The 18011-nt window shown below is 42.1% G+C and overlaps 1 protein-coding gene across 1 annotated transcript in view; it reads left to right on the forward strand.

Annotated features, from left to right (window-relative positions):
• The first annotated feature begins 689 nt into the window (after positions 1 to 689).
• flt4 (fms related receptor tyrosine kinase 4) overlaps positions 690 to 18011 on the forward strand; it is a 51751-nt gene continuing 34429 nt past the window's right edge. Inside the window, exon 1 of the mRNA XM_004541022.5 lies at positions 690 to 1116. Coding sequence (XP_004541079.3) covers positions 1059 to 1116 — 58 coding nt within the window. The 5' untranslated portion in view covers positions 690 to 1058. The remainder of the gene's footprint in view (positions 1117 to 18011) is intronic.

The following is an 18011-nucleotide window of genomic DNA, read 5'->3' on the forward strand; positions in this document are numbered from 1 at the left end:
TCACTGCCTTAAGTAGCGGGAGCAAACAGGGTGAGGAGCCACAGGTGATTGCCTACAGGTGGTGGAGGCCGGGAGCTCACAATGAGCTCCGCCCAGGCAGCGAGCAGAGAGAGAGGAGAGAGAGAAAAGACAAAACATAACATGTAGCCACACAGGGCCAGCCGAGCAGGCACGGGGACCGTGACATTTTGAAATTTGAGCCTATTTTTGATACATCAAAAATACCATTCCTTCTTACATTCTTATATTTGTCTGCAGGCTGCCTCTGTTGCTTTATCTCGCAGTGGCATTTGTTTCCTTCCTGTGGTGACTGCAGTGCTCCCGTGGTGGCTTTGTAAGAATTTCTGATGTTATTAGGATTACCTGCTAAGCTATTTAGGTGTCAGGACGACTTTAAATGCTTTGGGAAAAATCCATGACAGAAAATCAATGCCAAACGGTTCTGCAGCAACGCAACAAATGGGAAAACCCACAGCTCCAATATTGCAGTGCTCTTATTGCACGTTTTTATTATCCTCCACAGTTATTATCCGCAGTTCTAAAAGTCTTTAATACAGCGGGATGAAACGCAAGACTTTGCAGGAAGGAACTTTGTCATGGATGTTTGGCTGACCCTCCACACCCCACCTCCCTAGCCCGTACACACCACCTCACACGCTCACACCCCTCTCCAGCTTGTTTTATGAACTGGGTGGGTGGATGTGGATGCGCTCCCGTCACGAGCAAAGGAAAGGGAAATCGTTGAAAATCCCATTCAGTGCCTTATGCATCCTTTTAAACTAAACGAGGGGGGAAATTGTGTGTGTGGTGTGTGTGTGCTTTTCCTTTTCCTCAGCACTTCGGCTATGTCCTCTCTGCGCAAAGCAGCCCACAGACAGACAGCGTTCACCTGAGTTTCCCCCCCTTAACCCCACCCAAGGACCTTCATTGAAACCAGCTTCTCCACTAAGAGCCTGTTAAAACCAACCTGTCCTTTTTCTTTTATTCTTCTAAAAAAAAAATTTAAAGAGAGAGAAACTCAGCTCAAGCTTGTGCACTTCTGGACCGGAGATCTGGAGATGAAGACAGACTTTATGCTGTTCTGTCGGACTTGGATTGGACTAGCATACGCCTCAGGTGAGGAGACATCTCATAACGCAATGAGTCACGGTGGAAGTTTTGAGCGCAACTTTATTTAAACGAAAAACAAAGTGAGGTGTTGCACTCTAGGTTTACACCGGCTTTCCTCTGCTGTGAGGTGGATTGAGCTTTTAATTTAAGTTGCTTTAAGTTTTACTCGAGGTTTGAACGAAGCCAGGTGGATGTTAATTGTGCGCATTTGTGCGTAGGGGCTACTTCCCGTGTTATCAGCGTGTTATTAGCTGCAAAGTTTATGCGTAAAAACTTTAACCCACTTTTAATCAGTCCTTTTGACAAACACTAAGAGTGCACATCTTTTGGTAGGGTGTAAGACTCAACAAGTCTACATGCAGATAGGCACTAGGGGGAGGCATGTTGTTGTTCTGTTTGATGAAGATGTAGCTGTTAATCGATGGTGCCTTAATCTCAGGAGATACAAAAACACCAGAGGATTCAGCTGAGCTGACTTTTAGTGACTTTGCATCAGTTGTGTGTGTAGAGCTCACTGGGCTCCCATATGTCGGTGAGGGTCCAGAGCTTTTCTCTGCAATCTTCTGGTTTTTGTTTTTTTTTTGTGGCAAGCAAAAAGCTCTGCCTGCACATGTCTTCCATTGTCACTTGTGTGTCTTAAAGTCAAACAAGTTCAGCCAGGCTGTGTCTAAATAATCTAAAGCACGCTGGTCCTCTATGCACGGTTTAAATTAGATGTATGAGACATCTACGGCCGAGAATGCTCGCAGCTTTCCGTAAATGACTGCATGTGGATGTGGATGAGCTGTGCCGGTTGGGTCACATGAATCCACTGAGAACAAGAACCAAACCCGAGTTTTCATTCCCATCAAAAAAAAAATGTGACCTTTGAATTTTTAAAGCTCTGTATAATGTTTTTCTCATCTTACGAGCCTACTCTGCAGGGTGTTCATCCATACAGAGGCCCTCTGCTTCTCAACTGGTACAGAAAGCATAAAAATGAAACAGAATGTCGAAGAACTAACCTGGAGGCATTTTTCAAGTCTCACAGTGGGAACTTACGGGATTGATTGACACTCTGAAGCGGAGAGGTGGGAGAAAGATGGCAGTTTGAAGCTCAGAATTGCTGCTTTTTGAAATCACTTCAGACTGGAATCAAGTCAAGCGTCATGTTATGCTCAGCTGCTTTATATAGGATCCAGACTTGCTGAGGGCTAAATATGGTCTTGAGGTGTTGGAGATGTGGAGTTAAAGCAAAGTGTTTCTTGTCTTTTTTTCCCACTCGTGAAACAGCATCCAAGACAGAAACATCAGAGATCTTTGTCTGTGTCTGCCTCACTTATAAAATCTCTCATCAAATAAATTCAACAAAACAAAGTCTTGTGTTTAAAGATTATGCACGTCTTTGGCCTGAGGGATTTTCTTAACCCTCCTAACCCCACACTTCCCAGATTTCTTTCTTTCTCAAATGCGTGACATTAAAAAGCCATTTCTGAGTTTGATGTAACTGTAACTAGATCACAGACTTGCCCTTATTATGATCAGAGGGAGAGATTAAAGGTGAGTCCATTGTAGACCCGCCAGCCCAGAAGTCATTGTCATAAGATGGGGAGAGCAGATAATCTACGCAGCAGCTGCATTTAAAAAAGCTCCTGCCCGAGTCATTTTGTCCCATCTTGCTTTCACGCTCTGCCTCTAGTTTGAATTACAGCAGTGCAAAGACATTCATCAAAGAAATTCTGTCTTATTTAAGAAAGACATCACGGGGGAAACTTCTGCTGCTGTTTGACAGCGTTGGAATGAATAGCGAGTCACTGATTCCTTCATTCTCCCCTCATAATTTCCTTCATTTTGTTGCGCCGTAAGTGGCTTTTTAAACCCTTTCCAGTCAAAATGAGCCACATATGAGAAAAAAGAGAGAAAACAAAAAAAGAAAACCTGAGCTCCTGAGCCAAATGATCTTTGGCTTGCTCTCTGTCTTGGGTGCACAGTGTTGATATTGCTTTTAGCAGAGTGTTTTCTGTACGCATACCTCTGCTTGATCAGATCATCCCAGAAATCTGACTCTCAACTTTGGGTATTATTCTAGTTGTACCCTTATAGAGGTTGAGTTGTTTTAGCTAACAATACCCCCTCCTGGTTCTCAGTGCTGATCTCAGGATTCAACCTCAGGACTCTGCGGTCCATGGTGTCCGTTCTTGAATATCTTGTTCTGTCAGCTACAGAGCCTCCTCTGAGAGGAATGCTGCTGCTGCAGTAAAGTCCAAATAAATAAGGAGTCCAGTGGCTCACTCATCGCTGGCATGGAGCAGTGAGGCCCCCTGGGCATTTGGGGCTCTGGTCACTCACTTTCTCATTATGCTAAAGCGCAAATACCCCAAATACAGCTAGAACTGAGAGATAAGCTCTTTCAACACCAGGAATCTGAATCAGAGGCCAAATATGTGTCCAAGTTGGTGTTAGACAGTTGATGGAAACCATCTGTGGTATTTTTGTTTTCAAATATCTGACCCCTGCATGTTTTCAATGCCCAGTTTCTAGTCATGCTAGTTGCATTGCTTTGCAGTATCCAGTGGCCACCATTCTGGTCCCAATGTAAACATCTAAATAACTAAAGAGAACCATTAACTTTTGGAGAGGCGCCACTTTTCTATTCAACTATTTTGTCTCTTTGTTGATATTTTTGAATTTCATTCGTTATCTTCTCTTGGATCAGCTGTCATAGCACAAAATCCCAAGAGCTCTGGTGATACCCCGACATTTCTAATACCACCTTAAGAGTGACGTTAGTGGTTTTGGAGGCAACATCTCACTAACAACCGATCACAACCGATCGGGATGCCATGAGATTTGATAAAAGCTCCGTCTCTGTGAAGATGAGCTTTAGTCACTTCAGCGATCCCCACATGCTTTTCATGTAAAAATATAGTATAGTAATGCTGCTGTGAGATAATACAATGACCAGCCTCACCACCCATTTTGAATGTTATTAGCCACTTTTGAATTTTTCCCTTTTACTCTGTATGTGGTGCACATCTTCATTATTAATTGGACATTTGCACACATGGGGTCGACTATCGGGGGTGGCAAAAATGATTTTCTTAAGGGCCCACATGAAAACCTGGGCCAATAAGCTGAACTCAGTTTAGCTCAGTGTTAATGTTATCTTTTTACAAGTTTATTGGTGTAGCCCTCCACAACAATACCAGTTTCTCATGAAGCCCAGTTGGGAAAATGAATAGCCCACTCCCACGTGGCTCATGAAGTAGTTTGATCGCCTGTCCTCCAATGTGACAGGGGATTAATGGGGGATTTATACCTCTATTTTAAATTTACACCACAGGTGGGTCATAATCGTAGACCCCTCTGAAACCCTACAGCACTACTTATGCCACAACCTGATGTCCAGCTCAATGGAAGAGTAACTGAGGGAACTAAGGGAATCATAATCGCTGCCTTAACATAAGGACTCACGTTTCATCAAATTCCTGAAGGGAGATTGCAGAACGGAAATCAAAAATTGGAACGGACGTGAGGAAAATGACAAGGAAGTGGAAAAAAGTTGAGAGACAAATATGTTTGCCTCCAAAAAAAATAAAATAAAAACAATTTTAAAACCCATCAAAAACCAAAACTAACCACAACAAAGAGCGGGGGCCCGGGAGGAATAAAACATCCCAGTATTTTATTTGTTTCTATTGTGGCTGGCATATAAAACACCGGAACACAATCACAAGGAAACTAACATATCACACACGCACAAGGATGAGTGCTGGCAACAGCATTGGCCATTTACGTAGGTTATGTCGTAGGCTGTCCAAAGATTCACTGCACAAGTCTAAATCAGCCGTGGGAAGGGCCTTGAAGGTGGGGGTGCTGAATTAGGCAGGCAGGCAGGCGACGGGGTACTAGAGTCTAAGGTATAAAATTATATTATATTATATATATTGCAATTATTGCTTAATTATAATATTAAACTGCTCATCAGCAGCTCATAATAAGCCAAAAGTTGCCTTCATCTGGGTGCAGGTTATAAACCTCCAAATTTACACTCAGAAATTAATTTTACTCTTGAGGCACACTCCTGTTCAGAGTCTGAGCATATTTAGCTGGTTATGGGCAAAGCCTCTGAGTAAGTCAGAGTCATGTTAGCAGGGGGTCAAAGTTCACAAAGGTTTAGTGGACAGTTGGAATGTGTTCTGATAACAAGCAGACTAGTTTTTTAACTTGTTTCTTACGTTTTAAAAAACGTCTGTGCTGCTATATCTCTATGGTGCGACTAGCGTGTGTTGCTAACTTTTGGAACTATCGTGAGACTCCATGATCCGCCATTGCTGTAAGAAAGAGAAAGGCCCATTGGACCTTTTTCATCTTTGTGGTACGGACTCTTCCATTCAGTGGCTCTGGTGATGTCTGCCTTTTGCAACAGGGGGCGCCCTAGCATCCGCAGCACCCCTGCTGCCTACAGTCTTGGCTGTGAGTGTGTTTGGGCAAAAGATTGAACCCCAAAATGCCCAAAAGCGTTTATCAGTGTGTATGTTTGAGAGATAAGCATGCTTCATATGTTGTATAAAGCACTACATGAATGTCTGTGAATGTATAAATGTGGCATGGAGATGTTAATAATACTATAAAAACACTTAAATGTCAATCCATTTACGAGATGGGAAAAGACTTTGCCATTCCAACTTCCAAACTGCCAATAGAGTTTTAGTTCAGTTGTTTGCAGGCATAAAAAAAGGTCATTAACATATTAAAATGTATTTAAACAAACAACAAACCCAAATACATACACAAATAGGCCCACACGGACAATCTAAGGAGCAGTCTACAGCATTCAGTCTGCAGTCTGTAGGCAAGGGACGAGATTTTTGGTACCAGAAGCTTTCTCTGGTTTTAAAGTACTTGTCATTTCTACATGTAGCTGTAATCGTCACATGTGCATGCAGAGACCGACAGATGGAACAGGAATATGAATCAGCCATCCGGTGTCCACCGTCTGGACATCCTGATACATTGGAAGCCCAAAAATATTGGCTGTTGCTCCCAGAGTCAGCTAGCTGATGGGTTAACAGATTGCCTTGATAAGAGGGAGGTTGTGACCCACTTCGTAGCTAAATAATTGCTACAAAGCCACAGGTGATGTCAAAACAGTTCAAAAAGAAAATTAATCAGTACTTTCATCATGTTGCACTCAGTTGGTGATGTATAAACTGACAGATAATTGTGTGTTAACAATCAAAAAAGAGAAAAATCAGCCTTTGTCTTGTTGTATGAATGGTTCCATTGACCCACCACAAGAAAATAATGGTTATTCTTGGTTATTCGGCCCTTATTGTAGCACCTTTTCAAAATCAATAGAGTTGTCGTATGAAAAAGAGAAGTTATACAAATGGCCATGAAGGGATTTTTCAGACCATATCTCCATGGTCATTTCAGTGTCCCTGCTGTGCAAATGAAATGTTTCAGTGGGCTCTATTTTCTTTGCACTCTTTAAAAAAAAAAATCTCACCACACTTTGAATAATTACTGTGCAGAGGAGGTTTCACCTATTGATTTTCCTCCTGTCTCTCATGTTCACCCAGGCCTGAGTTTCATGTTGCAGTCCATCACAAGGACAGCATTTTAGCGACGCTTTGATGGCTGAATACTTGAACTGTGAGTCTCTGAGTGTACAGAGCCACCCATGGAGGGTGAAGAGCTTATACAACTGCACGAGTGAGTGCTGTGTCACTGCCGTTGTTAATCGACATTAAAAAGAAAAACAATTGTGAGGAGTCGTGCACAATCTGTCGTGTCAGCTGGGTGTCATTCTACGGGGCGACAGGTTGATGATCAAATGAGAGAATCCAGAATAATCAGGGGGTTTCAGTTCACAGCTACAAATGTGTTGACTTCACAAATTGTCATGACACGCTAATGCAAAAGTAATTGCATGGGATCCAACAGCCATACGAGGCAGTGACGACATTTATTGTAAGTTATGTTGTGAGGCGCAGGAGGAAAATTCTTCCTTTGTGGCATCCGTGGCCTGATACCTCTAAAGGCAGAGACCGGCTCCTCGGACGCAGTGCCTGTATCGCAGTTATATTACAGCACTCCAAAGTGCCTCTGTTGCTTAGAGACAAACATAATTTGGAGCCCTCGTAATTCTAGCTAGAGTCGCCATCGCTATTACTTTCAAACTGCTGCTCAGGCTCGGGCAGCTGTGCGGGTTTAGGGTTGTGACTTGTCCGTGTAGCATATTATTGGTCACTCAGAGTACTTGCTGTGCATTGGAGGTCACTTGAGGTTCATGGGAAAGGGTCTATTGGCAAAGCCTGAGGAAATTGCCAGCTTCCCTCCCTTTAGGCACTCAGCACAATAATTGCTGACCCAGTACTCCCTACTTTGCCCTTCTTTTCTCCGGCATCTTAAGGTGCCGCGGTGATTTAGTTTGCCGGGAGATCTGACACGACAGCAGCAGAGACTTGTTTATGGCCCGAGTCTGCACGAATCAGGTAACGAGCACAGCAATGAAGCTCCTTAACATTTGGCTTCTAAAGAGGCACAGCGTGATTTTTATGAGCATGCAAGCCATCACAGCAGGGCTGGATTGTGCTAATCTTTGGCACTAATGTTGGCATTCTTTCTTTTTGTACAGCTAGTTGTAAAAGGAACATTTTAGATTCTTCCACACAAAATCATCATTGCCAGAAACAGGGGCAGAGCATTTACCAGAATGTACTTGCTTCCCTTCTCAGTGGAGGAAGCAATATCTCAGTTATAATAATGATGACAAGCCAAAAAAAAAAAAAAAAAAAAAAGAGTCACTGCTGCAAAGGAAGAGTTGAGCTGTCCGGTGTGCCTGTGTGGCAGGTACAGGAAGGTTTAGTCAGGGTCAGAGGTTTTAAACATAGGAAGCTGGCCCAGATGGCTTGCCGTGGCATCCTTATGTTTGCAGCCCTCCTCTGGCAGGATGTTGGAAAGGCTTTTTCTCCCCCAGCAGTGGAGAGGACAGGGATGTGGTGGATGTCATCCACCTATGTAGTAACAATGAAATCAAAGCCAGGCTGCCAGTCAGCCAGTCGCCTGGATTTGGCCCGGCCTTGTGTCCAGATGACAGAGGAAGCTGGGAGAGAGAGGGAGAGAGGGAAGCGTGTCAGAGCCCGTGGCTGACTGACTTCACATCCAAAGTGCAGGTCTGCTCCGTGGCCTGCTTGGCCTCCCGTCCTTCGGCAGATATATGGTGCTATTTCAGAGCCCTCTAGCCTTGGACCTCAGCCAGTAACACAGTAACAGTGTAGCTGCATCCTCAAGCTGCTCTTAATTTTAACCCTCGCCACCAAAAAAAGTTGAAACATTTTGTACATTCTTTTCATGTGTGTTTCGCTTTCCTTTTTTTATTACTGTAATTAAATCTAAACTGAATTTCCATTGGAACTTTGCTCATGGATATTTTATATAACCACACAGCGACTCCGCACACGCCTTACCATAATCATTATATCTGTGAAAGACTTTATTTTTAAATTCCCTTGAGTCACTCCTGTGTGCTAAAACTAAGAGTCTGACAAGTTATTTGTTTGCAAATGGTTCCTCTTTTCCTGTTCCTGTCATGTGACTGATCAGAAACAAAACTACAGAGGGGAGAGGAAAACGCTGACGGCAAAATCATCTTTAGTGTCCATGAAAACGGGAAGCGGGAGACGCGTGAATATGATAAAGAAAACAGGAAATTTGCTCGCAGTGAAAAACACCGCTCTGCTTTTCACACGAGCGCCCTGTGTCGCTCCTGAGGAGAGAGAGCGAAAGAGAGAAGGGCTCATCTTCACGCCTACTCGCCTTTAATGCCCACGAATCCCGCTTGCCTTGCATCCGCCTGATTCTCAGAGAAGCTTTACATTTTTAACTGGCTTAAAGTGCCCTATGGCACTGAAGCTTTCTCTCTGTGTGTGATTTATCTAGTCAGCAGGTGTCCTTCACAGACTATAGGAAGCCCACATTCAGTATTGCGTAAATGTGACAAAAACTCCCAATGTGAGCCATGCAGAGAGGTCAGCAAATAAAATGTGAGTGCGCATATCAAGAGGCTTTTAAATGGGTTAAAAATCCAGTGTGTATGAATCACCGTAGGTCCACTAACTTCAGCAGTTCTGCAGTTCATCTTGCAAACGTAGTACATTTGGATGTAATGTTGCCCCTGGAACTTTGATTATCTGGAAATTCTTCTTGTTTTCTGCACGAGAAAGAGAAATCACACTGATGTACTGCTTCTGTTGAGCTCCCAGCCATCAGTAGGGGAAACACAAATGGGAACAAGAGATTTGAAACACACATTTTTTTGATTTATGGATTTCTGCTGTGCGCACAGGTTTCCTCTTAATAAAAGGGAATTTTCCCCCCCGTTGTTGCTATAATCAAAGGAAGCCGTGCAGTAGGCTTCTCTCTGAAATATTGTGAGAGAGCTTGACCTTATTATGTCAAGTGCCCCCTGAAATGACATCTGTTGTGATTTGGCATAATGCAAATAAGATTACATTGAGCTGAATGATATGGGTGAAAATCAGGCTGGAAATGCGAAGGCAGGAAACAATTGGACCTGGCTGGCTCTAGCATGCTGTGCATTCAAGCATGCATATGATTTTGCTGTTCTAATGTAAACCAAGCCTAATAAGCTTTGCTGTGCATCTGCAAGTGTCCCAAATAAATTAAACTTTTCCAGCATTATTAAGATCCTTTTTCTTTGTATTCAAAGCTGGAAATTGCTGCAAAACACTGGGATGCAGACGTTTTATGGCCCGTTAGGCATTCTGAGTCTTTCGAATTAATAAAATGCTGTTTACAGATTTTATTTGACAGGAAACCAGTTGCACTTCTTTCCTCCCTGTCAACCAGTTAGGAGGCTGGCACATCAAAGCGAGGCCCAATGGCACTTGTGGAGTAAACAGACACAGTTGTCCTTGCAAGTGTTTGACTTCTGGCACAGAGCTCACATATATACATCTGGGACTTCCATCTTGTAGAAAATCAGAGGGGCCTGCTTTGGGAAGTCATCCGGCCGGTGTAACCATATCCCTTTATATGGCTGATGTCAAACATGGATGGAACTTTTTTTGCTTTTTTAATATTTTTTTTATGCCTATTATTTCTTCTCTTTTACAAATCTTTTAAACTAATCTAAGAATGGGTTTTCACAAAACAAGAGAGAAATTCTATTTTCTCAAGAGAAATGTTAGGTTTCTTTACAAGGACATGTTGAGTGAGCTGCTTCTCTGTTACAAAGCCATGTCAAATGACTGTCAGTGAGGAGGTTAAATCTTCTGCAAGTCTTGAAGACAGAATTTAATTATTTTTGACAAGCCCTGGTGATCAGAGTGTCAGATACCGAGAAGTCGGTGAGCCGAATCACAAGGTTTCTAAAGTCATCGAGTCGCTGTCACTTCAGCTGCTTCAGACATAAAGGAGGCTCGGAATTAGCCTGTCTCTATGAGAGCATGTAAACACAACACTTAAGTGCCTGAAGTCATTTATAAATCTAATGTTATGTGTTTATATCATGTGTAATCATTAGATAACAGAATCCAGCATGAAATTACTGTGATATTTGTTGGTCGAGGCTAATCTCCCGAAGCTGCTGCTTATCTCTGCACCACCAGCTGGAATGCATGGGAAAGAGGGGAACCAGGCTTGAAATATTTTTCTGGCTCTCTGTCCGTGTTCACATTTGTAAGGTGCTTGTAAATGGGCCAATCACCACTCATTTTGCTGGGGAGGGCCAGGGAGTCATTCCGAATAGGGTTTCGACATACAATCATCTGCGAAAATGATTTATACCAATGATTTGGCACGATCCAACACATTTTCCAGCAAACCTACTAAAGTGTACATCGCTGTTAACCATTCTCTATATGTCTGTATTTAATTTTGTATGCCTGTGTGGGCGGCTGCGGTTTGGGAGGGAGTGCACATTGTTCACTAATTGGAAGGTCAGCGGTTCAATCTCCAGTTTCTGTAGCAGTTAGAAAAAAAGTGTTAACATGTGTGTTATTGTGTTTTACATTTAAAATATACACGCACTGGCCTCTTCATCAGTTACGATGTGTTAGTGCTGGTTGGTCCCGAGTGTTCCCTGAATTCAAGAAGGTGCTGGAAACATTCCTCGGAGATTTTTGAAAGCATCACACAGTCGATGCAGATTTGTCAGCTGCACATCCATGAAGTGAATCTTCTGCTCCAACACATCCCAAAGGTGGTCTGTTGGATTGAGATCTGCTGACTGTGGAGGCCACTCGAGTACACTGAACTAACTGTCAGGGCAGGTTGGATCCACGCTTTCATGTTGTTTATTCCAAATTCTGACCCCAAATCAGACCAGGCAATGTTTTTCAAATCTTCTACTGTCTAATTTTGGTGAGCCTGTGTGAATAGTAGCCTCAGCTGCTTATTTTTAGTTGACAGGAGTGGGCGCATGGTGTGGTCTTCTAGCCCATCTGCTTTAAAGCTGTGCATTCAGAGATGCTCTTCTGCATAATTTGGCTATAATGAGTTCCTGTTGCCATCCTATCAGCTTGAAGCAGTCTGGTTATTCTCCTTTGACCTCTGATATCAACAAAGAATTTTTGCAGAGAAAACTGCCTCTCTCTCTCTGTATTTTCTTTTTTTTCAGACTCCGTAAACCCTTAAGATGGTTGCTGGGAAAATCCCAGTAGGTCAGTAGTTTCTTAAATACTCAGACCAGCCCCACATCTCACTTAAATGGCCTTTCTTCTCCATTCGGATGCTCAGTTTGAAGTTAATCAGGTCCATGTCTGCATGCATAAATGTATTTCGTTGCTGCCAACTGATTGGCTAATTTGATAATTGCATTAACGAGCAGCTGAACTTGTGTACAAGTAGTTGGACTTTATGAAGCTCCAGGTGTTCATCAGCTAATGTGACTTCATGTTAAATTTGGAGATGAGTTAGCTGATCTGTAACTTGAACACCACATTTGCCTGACCTTTTTTTTGTCAGTTACACTGACATTATCAAGCAATGCAATGTGCCCTGTATTAGTTGCTGTATTACAACGCAATGACACAGGACATAAAAGACTGTGTGTCTCACACAAATGATGAGAAATCAGTGGCTGCATTTAATGTCAGCAAATGCATTATACATAAGCCATGACTTAAAAAAGAAGTGGCCAGAAACAATTTAAAACTAATTTAAACTGTCGCCCAGGTGCTAACACCAGTTAAATAAAAGCAAATTAAAGACAAACTAGACATAACTGAGACACTCATTTTTCTTTAGGAAGCTTGAAGCCTTGTGTACTGAAGGATAACTCAGATTACTCACTGTCCACCCACCGACTGTCCTCCAGCTGAAGCTCTTGTTCAGGAACACAGCTCTTGCAATACACGGTGACCATTAACCTTTCTGTTCTTCACAGTTTAAGGCATACCCAGATAAATGAGTGATTGTCATTGCAGTCTGCCATGAAAAGCAGCATGTAAGCTCAAACCAGGAAAAAGTGTTTATTATCATGACAAGACACGTTATCAGCCCCAAACTTTCAGGATCCGATGTGTTCGGTTTACTTTGGCATTCGCCTCGTGTGTTTTTAATTGTATTTGACAGAGTGCAAGCAAACACTAATGGGATTATATATATGTGCTGAAACGCTTTGTGCAGCTGATGGAGTGACAGGTCTCCATATCTGGGGTTTCGCGGTTTGGAAAGAGAGCGTATACATTTTGAAGCACATCCATATGGAAGATATTGACATCTGGCACAAAAATTTGCCATCGCTGTTAAACACGGGGTGAAAGAAACAGCAGCCTCTGCACTAACATGGATGAGAGTCACCTACAGTATATACTCCCTTCCGCCACTCATCAATCAGCAGAGAGGTCAGCGGTGCTTCGACCTGCAGTCATGCGAAACCCAGCACAAAATAAGTTCCGACTCCTTCAGCAGATGCGAGATAGCCACTTAGGATGACGAGTGATACACAAGAAATCCAAATTATTGAGTTGGTGCACGTTATTTTCAGACTGCCGCTTCAGAGGTGCTGAGCTCAGCAAACAGCAAATATATGACATTAATTCTGTCAGTTTGAATGATCTGTGATTTCTGGGAGCTTTTAGCTCAACTCCGTGTGGGTGTGATGCTGCTTTTCCCTTTCCTGTGACACACACACATCTACTGCACGCTGTAGCTTTTGTTTTTAAAAAAAATCCACAGCTGAGGTGTTCACGGTAATGGTAAATGTTTGTGTTGTAGCTTCCCCTCCTTCAACAACCTACACCTCCAACAGCTTGGCATTTTATCTCTCAGGCATGCCAGTCATTAATGACATTTCAAAAGTGATGTAAAATCTGCGTGTGGCTTGCCAGTGTGTGATCTCCCAACAGATTTTTCTCAGGGAAGCATCCATCACCGAGACTCATCTACAAAGGGGATTTAGGACCCAGTTCATCACTCAGTCTGCACGTCTAACAGCTGTCACCATATGTCAGCCTGCGTGCAGGATTCTTACATATTATATATTGTTTGTATGTCAACTGTATCTCTAGAGTCAGAGATCGATATCATTTTAGTCCAACACTATTGTACAGATTGCTGTAATGAAGGTGGTTCAATTTGTGGGGAATAATTAAAAAATGGCAGAAATGAATAAAGTCAGATGTGTGGGTGGCAGAGTGTGCGCTGTTCACTGCCACCTCTTTGATATTATTTCTGTGGCGGATCTGCTTAGTGAATTAATTTGTCATTTGTACTTTCTTTTATTGTTTTTAACAATAGCTCTTTAAAAAAGTTTATGCACCTAAGTGGTGCTTAAAGGGATGTAAACAGTAGACTTCATTGTCCAAGTGTGACATTTTGTGCACCCGGTCATCCATACTGACCTCCTTCTGGACATAACACCACCTCTACCTTTAATTTTTTTAGAACAGCTACTACTCACAGAGGCATGAGAGGCCATGTTCAGAAAAATGCACGTCTATAAAGCATTTTTTTCTAAGTGGTGGTAACAATTTTTGGTATCAGAAATTAGCATTTTTTTTATGCCGCTCTGATTAGCACCAATTCACAACAACAGTCAGCTTAAGGTGGTTTATATTCTAAGGTAAAGACTGAACAATATTAGATAGAAACCCCAACAATCAGATGACCCCCTATGAGTAAGAACTTGGAGACAGTGGGAAGGAAAACCTCACTTTAAACAGGAAGAAACCTCCTGCAGAAACAGGCTAGTTTAGGGGTGGAGCTGGGAGTGAGGGGAAAGCTCTGCCTCCCATTCTACTTTTATAAACTCTAGGAACCACAAGTAAGCCTGACGTCTGAAAGAAAAGTGCTCTGTTAGGAATGGCGATATGGCCCAATTCTTCAAAATTATGTATTTGAGGACAAAAGACAGTGAATGAAAGTTTGTGGCAGGAAAGATAACAAAGAGCTGACAAACATAAAAGTGATCCAAAGTGCTGAAAGGCACAGTTGGCAATTTTCGCAAATTCGTCACAATAAATGATTCATATCTTTGTGCACATTTTACTAGCACACATCATTTAATCTACTGTTGACATAAAATGCTGATGCGAACATTAAGGTGATCAATAAAGAAAATAAAGTTTATTTCTATTCTAAAGCTACCTCATTATTTTTTCAGTCATTTGAATGTAAAAATTCATGAACTTGATGAAATATTGTAGGTCTCCCATTACACTCTGCATCCAGGTCTGTGAATGGAAAGGTGTGGGTGGTCCAGAGCTTTGCTGGAGCTATCTGCCGTCCTTAAAAAATGAGCAAAGAATCTTCGAGATGATCTTTTTCTCCTGGTGCCTGTGGGAAGGAAATCCACGCATCTTAAAATAGAAATTTGGACTTGTCCTGACAGGAATTTCCTTTCTCACTTTCCCCTGGTCTGTAGCCTCATGCTGGCCTCTGTGTGTGCAATTTTCACAGCCCGCTGTTTGGCTTTGCAGCATCTCAAACGGTGATGGGACTGAATCTGGTGGCAAGTTCACATGACAGCAGAGACAATACGTTGGGGGAGTCTCTGCTATTCCTCCGAGGCAAAGTAAAGATCTCGGAAAAAAGGAAGGAAGGAAGATCCTGCTGGGCACCAAACTGGGAATGATTTATGGACTGCCACCGACTCCCACTGCAGCCTTCAGCATGTTTGTTTTTGTTGAGAATGCCAATATTAGCTCTGAATAATTCACTAATGTCAGTTTTAACATCTGTGAGAAGATGTCGGTGACAGTTTTACTGTTAACAGTTATTATCTCCTGCAGCAATAAATCAGGATAAGTTAAAGGGGATTATTTTAGCTCTCTTTTTTTAGTGGAATAATAACATAATACAACTTTCAAATTTATAGGGGAGATGTTTCTTTGCTTTCTTGGCCAAACTACAGATAACTGCTGAGGCTGAGGTAGCCGTTTATCTAAAGTTAGCATAAAGACTGGAACCGGTGGGAAACAGCTAGCTTGGCTCTGAGTAATCTGCCACCTACATGTCAAAAGCAGCTCACTGCAAATATACAAAACATAACCAAAAATAGAAACACTGCAAATAAGACAGGCTATAATAAAAACCTGGACACATCTGGGGCATTGTTTTATTGTAATTTTTGCCTATTTTTACCGTGCTTTGCGACACAGGAAGTTACAGCATACTTCTGCCTGTTAGTCAAGCATCAGATGTTTCAGCTATTATTGCAGATTTCTTCCGTTAGTCCACTTTGTTTCTGAGCTTTATTGTATTTTGTGTATTTGCAGCTCGCTAGGCAGCCTCAGTTTTCGCCTTTGTGATAAGCTCAGTTAACCGCCTGTTGATTGCAGCTACATGTAGATGTGAGACTGGCGTGGATTTTCTTATCTAAGTCACAGCAAGAAAGCAAATCAGCATATTTTTCGAAATCGCTTATGATTTCTTTAAGAAATTATCATTTGAAGTTTTTAAATCTTTGCAGTTTTGAAAGGAAGCTGGGCTTACATTGTAAAAATGAAAAATTTACATATGAATAAATTGGCTCTGTGATGCTCCCTGGGCGGCGGGACATGTAGGAGGAACGAGGCTGGTGTTTAAGATTCGCAGCTGTACAGATCTCTGACTTTTGATTGGCAGCAGGTCATGACTGGCTGCTGTGAAACCATTGCTGGGCACTTCAGCTGCTGTTGCCTAGACCTAGAAGATGTGTGAGTCAGTAATATAAAATGCGCATATGCAGCTCCATTGTACAAATGTTTTGACCCCAGATAGATTTGTGTGCTTATAAAAGAAAGTATACTGATCCAATATATGAAAGGTATTTGTATAGCCTTTCAGCTGCTTGCATAACTCTATTTGTGCATTTGTCCTGCTGAATTTGTAGCTTTGTTCACATCTAACAAAAAATGATCAGTCTCTAGTTTTTACGACTTTTTCATTTTAATGGAAAAAGGCACAATATCAACTAAAAAATTCAGAAAAAAAACCCACATACCTGAAAATTGTAAATTGATTTGCTTATTATTGAGTGAAATAAGCATTTTACCCCCTACAACCCAGCCAAAACTCTGGCTCCCACAGATTGGTTGTGTGCCCATGTGACACGCAGATTAAAACCAGTCAATGAATCAATCAATTACAAATACTCCTGATCGCAACTCATCATGTGGACATGTGTGCTACATGTCCACAGAATCCATTTCTTCCATTCCAACCTCTCCACCACCAAGGGTGAGACCAAAGAACTGTCAAAAGACGTCAGGGACAATCTGTAGACCTGCACAAGGCTGGAATGGGCTACAAGACCATCAGCAGTAAGCTTGGTGAGAAGGTGACAGTGCCTCATGGCATTGAAGATGATCAGGAGAAAAGCTGTGGGTCAGTCCAAAACTATACGGGAGGAACTAGTTAATGATCTGAGGGCAGTTGGGACCACAGTGGCCAAGGACACTACTGGTAACATAATATGCCGTAATGGACTGAAATTTTGCAGGTCTCCCTACTCAAGTCTTGGGTGAGAGAAGCGGCCCAAAATCCCAACCACAAGAAGCATATTACCACTGTGGTTGCCAACAGAAGTTTCTTCACCAAGTACCACTTCATGTTTTGCTTAAAGATCAAATACCAATTTCACTCAATGCCTTGCAAATCACTTTCTAACTTTCAAGTAAGGTGTTTTTCTGGATTTTTAGATGATATTCTGTTTCTCTTCATTAAAATGAAACTACCATAAAAATTGGAGGTAGTTCATTTCTTTGGAAGTGAGGAAACTTACAAATCCAATAGGGGATAATATACGATTCTTGCTGTTCAACAGTCCTGGGTCTTCAGTGTTGTATCGTTTGTTTCATAATGGGACAAAATATTTTGAGATGGTGAAAGATCTGGCCTTCAGGCAGATCAGTTCAGAAACTGGACTCTTTTGCTATAAAGCCAAGTTGTTGTAATAGCTGCAATATGCAGTTAAGTATTGTTTCATGCAAGGCCTTTCTTAAAAAAGACACGATGGATGGGAGCACATGTTGCTCTGAAACTTGTATTACCTTTCAGAATTGATGGTCCCTTTCCAGATGTGTAAGATACATTGGCACTAATGCACCCTCATACCATCATAGATGCCATATCCATGTTTTCCAAAAAGAATTCCACATTTAAATTTTTCTGAACACAGATCAGTTTTCCACAAGCTAATTTCAAATGTCCTCAGTCCATTTTAAATGAGCTTAACCCCTTAGAAAGTGTTTCAGGATTGTGTTCGCATATAGCTTGTCTTTGGATGATGGAGCTTTTACCTGCTTTTATGGATGGCACGGTCAACAGTTTTCACAGATAGTGGTTTCTGGAAGTGTCCTTCAGCCTATGCAATGACTTCCACAACAGAGACATGTCTGTTTTCAAGGCAGTGGCACCTGAGGGTGTGAAGATCTTAGATTTCAATACTGATTTTCAGCCTCGTCTCT

Source organism: Maylandia zebra, linkage group LG2, assembly GCF_041146795.1.
Source record: "Maylandia zebra isolate NMK-2024a linkage group LG2, Mzebra_GT3a, whole genome shotgun sequence".
Lineage (NCBI taxonomy): Eukaryota > Metazoa > Chordata > Actinopteri > Cichliformes > Cichlidae > Maylandia > Maylandia zebra.